Genomic DNA, 13,682 nt, shown 5'->3' on the forward strand with positions numbered 1-13,682 from the left:
AGGTACCACAAATGTTTCATTTCGAAGAATAATAATACATTTTATTTTTCAAATAATTTATTTATTTAAAGTTTTGTTTCCGGAAGTCTACCTGTAAAGAAGAGAGGAAAATAGAAAAAAATCAAATTAATAAAACACAAATGAATGACAAAAATATATTCCCTAAAAACATTGAATGAAATGTGAGGAAGGAAGTTAAGCACTAGCAATTTAAAGATTGTAGTTTGACAATACATGATATTGAAGGTACTCACATTTCAACATGCTAACATTGATCTGCAGACGAATTTTTGGCAAACAAGCGGATCATGTTATAAACTGAGCAACTTGGAATTTCGCAGCTTTCAATTCGTTCCTTCTTCAGAACTAGTCTTCGTCGGCTGAATAGTTGACCTAAAACTAATTAAAAAATTTAATAATTCACTCCAGATATATTTAAAGAAAACTCACCAAAAATCCTCCACGGCATTGAGAACTTTCCGCCACAATGTTTTCCATCGTTGTTGGTTTCGAAGAAAATTTAATCAAAATCAAAGAATTTTTTCATTGATTGTAGCACAAATTTATTGTCTTTTGATTTCAAGTACAGTACATCAATTAAAAATTCTTGTACACCAACTCAAAATAATTTTCTTTCCTTTTGATAGAAAAAAAAATAAAATCAAAAAAATAAGATTTAGATTCCAATAACACTAGAACTTTGATTCAAAAACGCATTTCTTTTGTTTTAATGGCACTAGTTTTCTCTGCGTGTAAAAAAAATTGTCGACTGTTTGAGACCCCCGAAGGTATGCAAACATTTTTTCTTTCAATGTACCAAAAAAGCCCATAGGCGGATCTGTATGCGAAATTTTCATAAAAAATTTGACATTTCCTGCTATAATGAACTTTAAAAAATACACATTTAAAATACCTTCAACATGTATCTCTTTTCATCTCTATTGTAAAGCGGGCCATAGACTACACCACATTGGTACAATTTCGATGAAATTCTGTCGCTGTGAACACGATTTACATCGTGTATGGCACTGCTTGAATGAGCGCTCAACGGTTTGTTTAAAGCGGGCCATAGACTACACAAATGGCTTGAGCAAATTCGATGATTCCACGGCGATTGTTTGGTTCTATGCTCGCTCACACACGATACAAACATACTTCACGCGAACACAAACGATTGCTGGCGTAAACAGTAACAACAAAAAACCACCTCCACCCCGGCTGAGGCTGATTTTCTACAAGCAACACCATACACCATGCCACAGAGGGTGGTTTGTGCAAAATATTTCGATCCCGACCGATTTTACTCAAACCGTTCGTTGGCGTGATCATTCAAGCAGTGTCATACACGATGCAAATTGTATTCTATGTCACCGAATTCATCGCATTTGTGCAAACGTGGTGTAGTCTATGGCCCGCTTAAAATTAAAAGCTCTTAAGCGGGCCATAGACAACACAACATTTTGTACCAATGCGATGAAATTTGGTGTAATTTTGTCGCTGTAAACACGATTTGCATCACAAACGATGGCTGGCGAAAACAGCAACAACAACGAAAACCACCTCCACCCTGGCTGGGGCTGATTAAACGGTCTGAATTTTGTACAAACAGCACCATGCCACCGAGGGTGGTTTGTACAAAATATTACGATCCGGACCGCTTATAAGCGTGCCATAGACTACACCACGTTTGTACAAATGCGATGAAATTCGGTGTCATTCTATCGTTGAGAAAACGATTTGCATCGTGTATGGTACTGCTTGAATGATCACGCCAACGGTTTGAATAAAATCGGTCGGGATCGAAATATTTTGCACAAACCACCCTCTGTGGCATGGTGTTGCTTGTATATAATCCAAGCCATTTACTCAGCACCAGCCGGGGTGGAGATGGTTTTTTTTTGTTGCTGTTGCTGTTTTCACCAGTAATCGTTTGTGTTCGCGTGAAGTATGTTTGTATCGTGTGTGGGCGAGCATAGAATCGAACAATCGTCGTGTAATCATCGAATTTGCTCAAGCCATCAAATAGTCTATGACCCGCTTTAGGCTTGGGCCTATTAAAACGAATAAAGCTTGTTCTTTACGCTTACGCAATTTCCATAAGAATGACAGCTTATTTGAATGAAATGGGAGTTAAGACTATAGCATTATCTGTTTAAAACATAGGAATTTGTATACTGGGCATTGCGAGCGCGCCTGTATCTCCATTAGTTCAGTTTAAAAACAGTTGCCTCCTGAACCGATGTTCATGAGTTTGAATTAGCCAGTGATGGCAGGTCGGCGAAAATTAGAACAACGAAGCGAAAAATCAGTAGCTTCGTTCAATCATAGCCCTAACCCAAGAGGAAGATTGAGAAATTTTCGGTTTTCGATAAACCACACTATTCTTTTGTTTCCATTTAGCCGTTTCAACATATTTGTGTCATTCGCTATTTCATATCAAGATGCAGTTGGCGGACAGTTATTGAAAAACTTCTGGTACAACTATGTTCGATGTTTACTCGATGAACATCGGCTCAGGAGCCACACAAATGAAGGAAAAGGCCATCGGATCAAAAAGTTAAGGATAGGAATAATTCACATAAAGAATGAATAAAAAAACGAAAAAAAAATTTATCTTACTATTAAGTTCAGTTTTTTTAAAGGTATGTGTTTTATTATAACCCTCGCTCACTTCCTTCTTCGGAACCATACAATTCAACTCGCTTAGATCATACGCTGGATAAGTTCATTGATCTTGTCTTCCCGGTTGCCGAAGTCTCCGCCCTCGACGTAGTGGTTGTTCTTCTTGCGCCATCCACCGGTGGGGGTGTTCAGCTTGAAGGGCCACAGGAAGTTGTTCACTTTGCGGAAAAGTGGACCGGCGGTGTAGATTTGGTACACCAGATCTTCCACGCACTGCAGCTTGTAGCCGGCGCGCAGCTTACGCTCGATCACAAAGTTATCGGTGATCGGGATGCGGCTGTGTCGGTGCTTGACGAAGCCACGCTTGTAGATCAGGTGGCGGACTGACTTCAGGCTCGGGTAACCGTAGGTAATGTAGGGTTCCGCGATCCGCAGCATGTTTTTAGTGGCCTTGTTCAGCTTGATGAACGTGGCGTTGTTGATCTGGCGCAGGCGGAACAACTGCAGAACCTTGCGGACCTTCGGGGCAACCTTGTTGATACTGAAAAACAGAAATTCGAGCATTAATGTAGGGCGCAGACAAAAAGAAGGATTTTTTACACTAGTTTCTCTAAACAGCTTTGTTTCTGTTGTTCTTACGGTCAATTGTTATTAAAACTTAGACCAAATTCAAGTAGTACAGGTTTTTTTAATTTAAATTTACTTTAACTGAATATTATGACATTATGGGTCTTATTCTGCGAGCACGTGACTAACGTAACTCATTGGATTTCAATACTAATACAGTTATTAGATGAGCTTCGATTGGATTTCAGAGCTCATTCGAACAAGCCTATTTTTTTATTGAAGATTTATGTTCAAGAGACTTCTAATTGAATTTTTTTTAACATGATTCGTAGAATAAATTCCAATAATTCTCATTAGTTTTTTCTGTGAATTTCTTAATCGGATTATAACCAATTGAGTATAAAAGCAAAAATTAATGTTATGTACTTTAAACTGAATAATTAACATCCTTAAAGACTCAAGTCTTTACAAACAATTGTAACTTCCGGTTTTATTTCTTTGTAATTATTTTTGTGTTTAATCTTAAGGAGGAGGACCCTTCAGATGTTAAAAAGAACAAATAAACGAAACTTAAACTGAAGTTACAAGTAAATATTGCATTATCTGTATGTTAAATTGCAGGTGCTTTAATTACTGAGCTGCAAATGAGAAGTTTCAGACAGTCAATATAAGCAGACTTTGATACTGCTTTGCATGTAAATGAAATAGAAAGATGACCGTATGTGTGAAGCGAATAAAGTACAAAAATGTCTTTCAATATGGACATTGCTGAATGACTGTCTTTAGCTTAACTCGTACGTAGACGACTTTGATATTCTTTCGATAACATTGACTACTAGACGTTGGTAAGGGTCCAACGAAATTGATAGAAATTTACCAGACTAATTATACCTAGTTGACTACAAGGCAAGTCGTGCTAGTTACAACGTGATGCTTCTTTTTGTCACAAATGTTTGAAAAAATGTTTCTCGATAGAATTACATTCAGAATAAGTTGAGTTCGCTGGATTTCAGCAAACAGGGTAAAAGTACTAATTATTGAACAGCAGTGTCACTGAACTGACTTTCGATACCGAAAGTGCCATTGAACGCACTCGCGCAATGACAGCAGGAGAATTCGAAGATGCGTTCGAATGTGTAGGTGAGAAGTGAGTTCAGGAGTATAGGCGGGAAAAATAAATCGAGATAGATTGTAAACAAAACAAAGATTGTGGAATTTCAATGCAAGTAGTATCGTTTGGTGATCAGAAGAAAATTAAAGCTAAGTTCGCAGTGGTTATTGTTGAGTTTGAATACTTACCCTAAATTTACGTGCTAAGGTAGGCCTAAACACCAAATTGAATTGCGTAACGCAAATAATAATTGAAAATTATCCCAATCTAGGCATTTGCAACTTTAGTACGAAGGCGCGAAGTGAAACTGCGCAGGGAAGTTGAGCACAGGTATGCCTATGAAAAGTGATTAAAAGTGATAGTTCTAATGCATTGTTAATTAATCTAGGCTACAATACCACGCAACGAAGCGTTTTCAATTAGGAATCGCCAGATTGAACCGAAATCGAATTGAGGTGAGAAATTGATTGAGAAAAGTGGAAATTGAATCTCTAACCTAGGTTTATTAAAGGTGTAGGGACTAGCAGCGGAAAATAGCTGGAATCGAGACGGAAGTAAGCGATAGGAAGTTCACTAAACGTAAGCTTGAAAATTGTTCTTAGTATATTCCAAAATTAATTTGTATTCAAATCGTAGGAATTTAAAACGTGTCCCGGTAGAGCTTCGAACGGACAAATAAAAGGGAACGTTACGAATCCGAAAACAAACTTTCGTTGTTACCACGATCCGGAAGTAACAATTTACATTTTAAATTCGTTTACGAAAATGTCCGATTCAGCCAGCACCGCAGCCACTGCTGCCCAAAAAGGTAAGAGCTTAGCGAGTAGTCCCCCTAAGGCGAAAAGTGATACCCCCCCTCAACTCAAGTCCGTTGCTCTTGGCCCTAACACTGAGAACGGCAAATCGAAACCAGGCACGACAAAAACCAAAAAGAAAACCTCTTCCGAAAAACAATACCCTATAGCCAATAACAATACTAGCCATACTTCCTCCGCGAACACGGTCGTTAATGTCGGTCACAGTTGTGGAACCTGTAAGTCGGTCGATAACAGCCAGATGGTTCAGTGCGATGATTGTGATGGATGGAACCATTTTAGTTGTGTGGGAGTGAACCAAAGTGTGGAGAATAGAAAGTGGAATTGTGCACAGTGCCAGGCGAAGCAAAAGAAGAAGAAGACGGGTGCTACGAAGGTTGCCAGGAACACCGCTGCAGCGAAGAAGGTCGAAAAGTCGAGGCCGGAGAAAACCAGCGACGGGAAGAAGAACAAGACTTCATCAGCGATGAAAGAGATGGAAGATTCTTTGCCGAGGAAACCCGTGGGAACCACGAAACCACCCAAAGCAGCATCTGTTAAGTCAGCGGGATCGAGAAGGTCGGCGAAAGCGCACCTGGAGCTGCAATTGCAGAAACTCGAAGCAGAACAGAAGCTGCTAGAAGAGAAAAAGAAGCTGATGGAGAAACACTTCAGCATTCTGGAGGAGTTGGTCGACCTGGAGGATGAAGAAGACGCCGATGAAGAGGAAGTGGACGCTGATACTAAGGTGCAGAACTGGTTAGGCGCCACTGGTGGAAGGCGCCAAGAAGAAGAAGAGGAATCTCCTAGTGCGGATGAAGAAGAAGAGTGCTCCGACGACGAAGAAGAGGAAGAAGGTGGAGAAATGGATTCCAGCGATGATTCCGAGGAGGAAACGGTGACAGACAGCAGCGATGACTCTAGTGAGGACGAAAAGGGAGGAACTAACGAATCCAGCTTCAATCCTAAGGGTCGTTCTACGCCAGCAAAGAAAGGCGAAAACAGGCGAAAAGACGTAACCAGTAGCCGGTTAACTTGTAACCTGACGCGCAATCAGCTCGCCGCTCGCCACGTTGTCGCTAAGGACTTGCCTGCGTTCTCAGGGAATCCCGAGGAATGGCCGATGTTTTTCTCCACTTTTGAGAGCACGACCCGGATGTGCGGCTACACAGACGACGAAAACATGATTCGACTGAGGAACTGCCTGAAGGGAGATGCGTTTGCTGCCGTTCGAAGTTTTCTTCTCCATCCGAAGACAGTGAACAGGGCGATGGATGCGCTCAAATTGAAGTTTGGACAGCCAAGGTTTATCATCGAATCTCTGAAAGAAAAGGTTCTTGCCATTCCACCGGTCGACCCTGAGTCGATGAACGCGATGGTCGATTTCGCGCTGGACGTCCAGAACCTGACGGTGACGATCGACGCCTGTGGTCGGAAGGAGCTCAAGCAGGATGCTTCGTTGCTGAACTCACTGGTTTCCAAGCTTCCGGGACCAATGCAACTACAGTGGGCGAAACACTCCAGAAGTATTCGGAAGGTTAACCTGAAGACTTTCGGCAAATGGATCTACGAAATAGGCGAAGACGCATGTCTGGTTTCGAAGCCGCGTCAGACCAAAGTATCGTCTCACAACCAGGAGCCACGCAGGAGAACTAAGGCATACGTGAATGCTCACGTTGAGCACCAGGGGGAGTACCACGCTCATTTGCCAGGAGGTAGTACATCATCAGCCGGTGCCAGAAGAGCCTACCCCACAGCGTGCATTGTCTGCAGGGGATCTTGTGCATCTCTCGCGAACTGCCAAGGCTTTCGAGAGTTGTCATACGATGGGCGGTGGGCAATCACACGCGAAGCCAAGATGTGCCGGAAATGCCTAAAGCGCCACAGAGGAGGGTGTGTGTCCAGGAACTGCGGAGTCAACGGATGCACAAGCAAACATCACCCATTGCTGCACAAGCAGCTAAACCCAGAGTCCGAGCCCATGCAGCCAAACTCAGAGTCTACGCCCATCCAGACTGGAGACAACGCGCAACGGGAAGAGCGGTCCTGTAACACTCACCTGTCCGGGTCCAGCGCTGTCCTGTTTCGCTATGTTCCAGTCTTGGTGCATGGAAACGGGATAGTGATTCAATGCTACGCCTTCTTGGATGACGGATCCTCGCTGACGCTTATGGACCAAGACCTAGCGGATGAGCTGAACCTAAAAGGAGAACTTCGTCCCTTGGATCTCAAGTGGACTGGAGGAACATATAGAACAGAGGACAACAGCCAAATCGTCAGTTTAGATGTGTCCGGGCTTAAAGGAAAGCGGTATCACCTGAAAGATGTAAGGACAGTCGAGGAGCTGCAACTACCATCTCAAACGCTCGACGTGAAGCAGCTTCAACAAGATAACCCCTACCTACGAGGAATTCCCGTAGACTCGTATATCGATATTCGACCTCGTCTGCTAATTGGAGTGCAACACGCGAACGCGACGCTGGTTAAAAAGAGTCGAGAGGGCGAATCTGGTCAACCGATTGCAGTTAAGACCAACCTGGGATGGACGATCTACGGAGGAGCGCCGACGGGAGAGTCGCATAGTATGGTGCACTATACGTACCACGTTTACGCCTGTGACAACCAGACGGAAGATGACGCTGATGAGAAGCTGGATCGCGCGGTGAAGGACTTCTTCTCTCTTGAGAGTTTAGGAATAACTGCACCCACCAAGACGATGCGCTCCGCCGACGATGAGAGGGCCCTCAAACTACTTCGTGAGCTAACCAAATTCGATGGCGAGAGATATACAACCGGCCTGCTTTGGAGATACAACATCACGCATCTGCCAGACAGCAAACCGATGGCGCTGAAGCGGTTCTTGAATCTCGAGCGACGTATGGCGAAAGACCCGGAGCTGAGGGGAGTACTGCAGCAGAAACTGGCTGATTACGTAACGAAGGGCTATGTTCGGAAGCTTACGAAGGAGGAACTGGAGGAAAACCACGAGCGTGTCTGGTACTTACCAGTTTTTCCGGTCATCAACCCCAATAAGCCAGGAAAAGTTCGACTCGTCTGGGACGCCGCAGCAACAACGTATGAAGTTTCGCTGAACTCTTTACTACTCACGGGACCGGATCTTACCACTCCGCTGGTTTCCGTGCTCTTCAAATTTCGCGAACATCGATTTGGTATTTGTGGCGACATCAGGGAGATGTTCCACCAGGTTGGAATTAGAGGCGAAGACCAGCATAGCCAGCGATTTCTGTGGCGAGAGGAGAGAGAGCTAGGTGAACCCAGTGTTTACGTTATGCAGGTGATGACGTTCGGGGCGTGCTGTTCTCCATCCAGTGCACAGTACGTGAAGAACATGAACGCGGAACGTTTCAGCGAGCAGTTCCCAGCGGCCTCTGCGGCCATAGTGCAGTGTACGTATGTCGACGACATGTTGTGTAGCACAGAGACCGAAGAGGAGGCGATTGAGTTGGCGAAGACTGTTTGGGACATCAACAATCGAGGCGGGTTTGAAATCCGCAATTGGATGTCCAACTCCGTTGGCATACTATCAGCGCTTCGTGGAGATTCCTGTGCAGAGAAAAGCCTCGACCTGTCATCCAGCTTAGCGACCGAGAAGGTATTGGGAATGTGGTGGTGTACTAAGACCGACTGTTTCACCTACAAAATCAACTGGGATCGGCTAGGACGTGAGCTGCTGGAAGGCAATCGTTGCCCTACGAAACGTGAGGTACTCCGCACCCTGATGACCATCTACGATCCTCTAGGTCTCATCGCGCACTTCCTAATGTTTCTCAAGGTACTGCTACAGGAGATCTGGCGGACCCGAGTAGGCTGGGACGAAAACATCGACGATAAGTGCTTCGAAAAGTGGCGAAAATGGCTGCATCTTCTTCCGGACGTTGAGAACGTCAGTATTCCGCGGTGCTACAGGATGTCTTCATCGATCGGTCATCACACCGAGATCCAGTTGCACACCTTTGTCGATGCTAGTGAAAATGGCACGGCGGCAGCTGTCTATCTTCGATTCGTGGAAGGTGACAACATCGAATGCAGTCTCGTCACCGCTAAGAGTCGTGTAGCACCACTCAAGTATCTCTCGATTCCGAGGCTCGAACTTCAAGCGGCAGTAATTGGAGCCAGATTAGCTGCGTTTGTCATGCAGGGACTATCGATCAAGGTTGCCCGTCGAGTTTTTTGGTCAGACTCCCGCAACGTTATCGCCTGGATACGTGCCGACCACCGCAAATACAACGCATTCGTCGCCGCGAGAGTCAGCGAAATCCTAGATCTTACGAGCGTATCGAGCTGGAAGTGGGTCCCAACGAAGTGGAATGTGGCGGACGAAGGCACGAAGTGGCAGTGTCAACCCTCCCTTACGAACGACAGCAGATGGTTCAAAGCACCAGAATTCCTGTGGCAAGCAGAAAAAGAATGGCCAGATACCCCGGAAAAACTGACAGAACCGGTGGAAGAGCTGCGAGCGTGCGTCAACGCGCACTTCCAAACGGAAAGCGAGATCATCCCCGTTAAAGATTTCTCAACCTGGAGACGATTGGTCAACACAACCGCCTACGTTTTTCGGTATCTACGCCAGCTTCGACCAAAGAAATTCACCCGCACCATCGAAATCCTTTCGAGCGAGGAGATACACCAAGCTGAGGACTACCTTCTCCGTACCGCACAGCAAGACGTCTTCCGAACCGAGCTAAACATTCTCCGACGCGACGACCGCAACGCAACGATTCCCAAGCAAAGTCAGCTGTACAAGCTCAACCCGTTCATCGATGAAAAAGGATTGCTGCACATGCACGGCAGGACTGGAGCGTGCAAGTTTCTAGCAGTGGAAATCGCCAACCCTATTATCCTTCCGCGCGACCATCCGATTACGAATCTCATCGTTGAAAGCTACCACCAGAAGTTTCATCATCAAAACCACGAGTCAGTCATCAACGAAGTTCGCCAGAAATACTGCATCAGTTGTCTACGCAGAGTATACGCCAAGATCAGGTCCAACTGTCAACGCTGCAAGCTGCGGGAAGCTCGTCCCCGACCTCCAGCAATGGCTGACCTACCAAAGTGTCGACTAGCAGCTTTCGTTCGACCGTTCACACATACCGGCATCGACTATTTTGGACCGATGGAAGTGGCTATAGGGAGAAGGGTTGAAAAAAGGTGGGGGGTTTTATTAACTTGTCTCACTATTCGCGGGGTCTACCTTGATTTAGCTAGCTCTTTAACAACAAGCTCGTGCATAATGGTGATCCGCAACTTCATTGTGCGACGAGGAACACCTTCCGTTTTCTACAGCGACAGAGGAACTAACTTCATCGGAGCCGATCGGGAGTTGAAGCAAGCCCTGCAAGACGTCGACCAGCACAAGATGGCTCAGGAGTTTGTTTCGGCGACCACCACTTGGTGTTTTAATCCACCGGCAGCTCCCCATATGGGGGGGAGCTGGGAACGACTCGTGCAGTCCGTCAAGCGCACCTTAGTGGAACTGCAGCTACCCCATCGCCCGAAGGAGGAAGAACTGAGGAGTGCTCTGGTCGAGATCGAAGGCATCATCAACGCACGGCCGCTTACCCACGTACCCATCGAAGACGATGCCGCACCAGCGCTCACACCGAACCATTGGTTGCTGGGTAGTTCCGACGGATTCAAACCATGGACCGCACCGGAAGTCAACTCCATCGCTTTGAGTCGAGGTTGGCATCTATCGCAGCAGATCGCGAACCACTTCTGGAAAAGATGGCTGCGGGAGTACCTGCCGGAGATCACCAGGCGTTCCAAGTGGCATCAGAACGTACCACCGATCAAAGAAGGCGACATCGTGGTCATCGTCGACTCGGAGCTGCCGAGGAATTGTTGGCCCAAGGGACGAGTTATCGGAACGGTAAACCGAGACGGGCAGGTGCGTACCGTAACAATAAAGACGGCGAAAGGTGTCTACGAGAGACCGGCGGTAAAGGTTGCAGTGATAGACGTAAGAGCTAAGAAGGAGTTTGCTGACTCAGAGGCGGAGTCAGCAAACTAGGGGGGAGTGTCACTGAACTGACTTTCGATACCGAAAGTGCCATTGAACGCACTCGCGCAATGACAGCAGGAGAATTCGAAGATGCGTTCGAATGTGTAGGTGAGAAGTGAGTTCAGGAGTATAGGCGGGAAAAATAAATCGAGATAGATTGTAAACAAAACAAAGATTGTGGAATTTCAATGCAAGTAGTATCGTTTGGTGATCAGAAGAAAATTAAAGCTAAGTTCGCAGTGGTTATTGTTGAGTTTGAATACTTACCCTAAATTTACGTGCTAAGGTAGGCCTAAACACCAAATTGAATTGCGTAACGCAAATAATAATTGAAAATTATCCCAATCTAGGCATTTGCAACTTTAGTACGAAGGCGCGAAATGAAACTGCGCAGGGAAGTTGAGCACAGGTATGCCTATGAAAAGTGATTAAAAGTGATAGTTCTAATGCATTGTTAATTAATCTAGGCTACAATACCACGCAACGAAGCGTTTTCAATTAGGAATCGCCAGATTGAACCGAAATCGAATTGAGGTGAGAAATTGATTGAGAAAAGTGGAAATTGAATCTCTAACCTAGGTTTATTAAAGGTGTAGGGACTAGCAGCGGAAAATAGCTGGAATCGAGACGGAAGTAAGCGATAGGAAGTTCACTAAACGTAAGCTTGAAAATTGTTCTTAGTATATTCCAAAATAAATTTGTATTCAAATCGTAGGAATTTAAAACGTGTCCCGGTAGAGCTTCGAACGGACAAATAAAAGGGAACGTTACGAATCCGAAAACAAACTTTCGTTGTTACCACGATCCGGAAGTAACAATTTACAAGCAGTTTATAAATACGAACCAATTTGAATATAACCTACAGTGGAAAAATAAAATAAATCCCTCTGTTAAAAAACTCTACGAGCTCCTGAATCTGGGAAACTTGAAATTTCACTCAAAATTGTACTTGCATTTTCGAACGGCAAAATACTTGTATCATTGAGATTCAAATTGAATGAAATCAAGATAAAACTCAATATTAATTACTGTTATTACATATATGTATTTTTATGATTTCTGAAAGATATGTAGCTTCTACAATTTTCGATTGCTTGTTATTTATGAAATTTAAGCCGTTTTAAGGTCACACAAACTTCTATGTTTCGATCATTCAACGTTCAATGTTGCAGCAACCATTTCGTAAAGAAATGCAAGCATTAATTCCTGAACAGAGATCGATTGGGCGCTTAGAAATGTAAATTAACTATTTTCAGAACCCAAAATGTTAACAATCAAATGTGTTCTTCAATAGAAACATAACCTGTGCAATATTGAATATTTTTAAGCATATTTATGCAAAAAAAAACAATCTAGCCGAACTGTGGAACAGGCTTAAGATCTACTATCGAAACTTTATATCATAAACCCTTGATGATTTTCACACTTCTTATGATGAAAATAATAATGTTAGCATAGTTCTAAAACTTTCATTTGGAAAACAAGAAACATTCATTTTCAACGCCTCGATACCAAAAAACGAGTTGGATAACAGTAGGCCACGTTTAACATAATATTACCTGTAATCCGCCGAAATGGCACAGGAATGATATCTAATTAAATTGCTACAATCGGTTAAACAGCTCATTGAAAAAGTTTAACAGTGGTTCAGTCAACTTCAATACCACCATAAACAGGATGTCAACAAATAAATATGCTAACATTTTTCTGCGGTGGTTCACAATTTTAAAGCACATTTAGCACAATCACACTTCGAGCTTAAACCATTCCCCTTATCGGAAATGCATTATAGCAATCCAAACGCGGTTCCCGATCGCTAACTTCTACTCACCCGCGGATTCGCATCACGAACGCAACCTTGGGCTCAGCAGGAATGTAGATGTTGCCGGCCTTTTTGGCTTCCCGGGCTTTCTCAACCACATCCCGCTCGATACGCAGGTACTTCTTGGCGTATTTAGCAGCGCGGAGCAGATTCTGGCGGCGTCGGAGCAGCTTGATGGACTGCACCTGTCGGCGACGAAGCAAGCTTCCAGGACGGGCGAACACTTTCGCCTTGGTAGCCTTCAGCTTCGATTCCGGCACTGCCGGTAATTTTTTCTTCTCCTTGACCTTCTTGTCGCCGGAGGCTGGTGCCTTGGCGGCTGCAGCAGTCTTAGCCGTGGCAGGCATCCTGTAACGGTGGACGGATCTGTTAGAATTTACGAAAATAACGAAATTATTCGCGGAGAGTAACAACAAAGCACCTCTGTATCGTTCAGCACGTTTCACGTCGAAAAGACCGTAAAAGAAGGAAGTTGTTGTCAAGTTGGCAGCAATGGGATTTGACAGCTGGTTGACAGTCCTGGGAACTAGCACACTGAGTTAATTTATCGACTAAAATATGCTCACAGAGCAAAAAAAATCTTTTTAAGCAATAAGGTATTTCCCGACTTTGTCAACCGAACAGCTGGTTTCTCATGTTTACAATTTTCGGCACCTGGTGGTAGGGTAAAAATAACAACAACACTACGCATGTTCAATGGCGGGATAGTAACGAAACCAAATTGGCGGTGCAATAGTTATGCAT

The 13,682-nt window shown here is 44.4% G+C and overlaps 1 protein-coding gene and 1 long non-coding RNA gene across 3 annotated transcripts; one reads left to right on the plus strand and one right to left on the minus strand.

Moving 5' to 3' along the window:
- Positions 1 to 2,626: 2,626 nt before the first annotated feature.
- LOC129745678 (60S ribosomal protein L7) lies at positions 2,627 to 13,482 on the minus strand. Of its 2 annotated transcripts, none has more exons than XM_055738949.1 (3): positions 13,360 to 13,482; positions 12,948 to 13,286; positions 2,627 to 3,163 (listed from the first exon to the last, which is right to left on the minus strand). In XM_055738949.1, exons 2-3 carry the CDS (start codon positions 13,283 to 13,285, stop codon positions 2,704 to 2,706), a joined length of 798 nt encoding a protein of 265 aa, XP_055594924.1. In that variant the 5' UTR covers position 13,286; positions 13,360 to 13,482; the 3' UTR covers positions 2,627 to 2,703. The 2 variants fall into 2 exon arrangements, with proteins under 2 accessions (XP_055594924.1, XP_055594923.1); XM_055738948.1 differs by having other exon boundaries at positions 12,948 to 13,304; positions 13,360 to 13,428.
- Positions 4,241 to 4,880, plus strand: LOC129745679 (uncharacterized). The gene is made up of 4 exons (XR_008737166.1): positions 4,241 to 4,507; positions 4,572 to 4,630; positions 4,689 to 4,755; positions 4,812 to 4,880. It is a non-coding gene; the product is annotated as an uncharacterized LOC129745679 (long non-coding RNA).
- Positions 13,483 to 13,682: the final 200 nt, after the last annotated feature.

This window comes from Uranotaenia lowii, chromosome 2, assembly GCF_029784155.1.
Source record: "Uranotaenia lowii strain MFRU-FL chromosome 2, ASM2978415v1, whole genome shotgun sequence".
Classification (NCBI taxonomy): Eukaryota; Metazoa; Arthropoda; class Insecta; order Diptera; family Culicidae; genus Uranotaenia; species Uranotaenia lowii.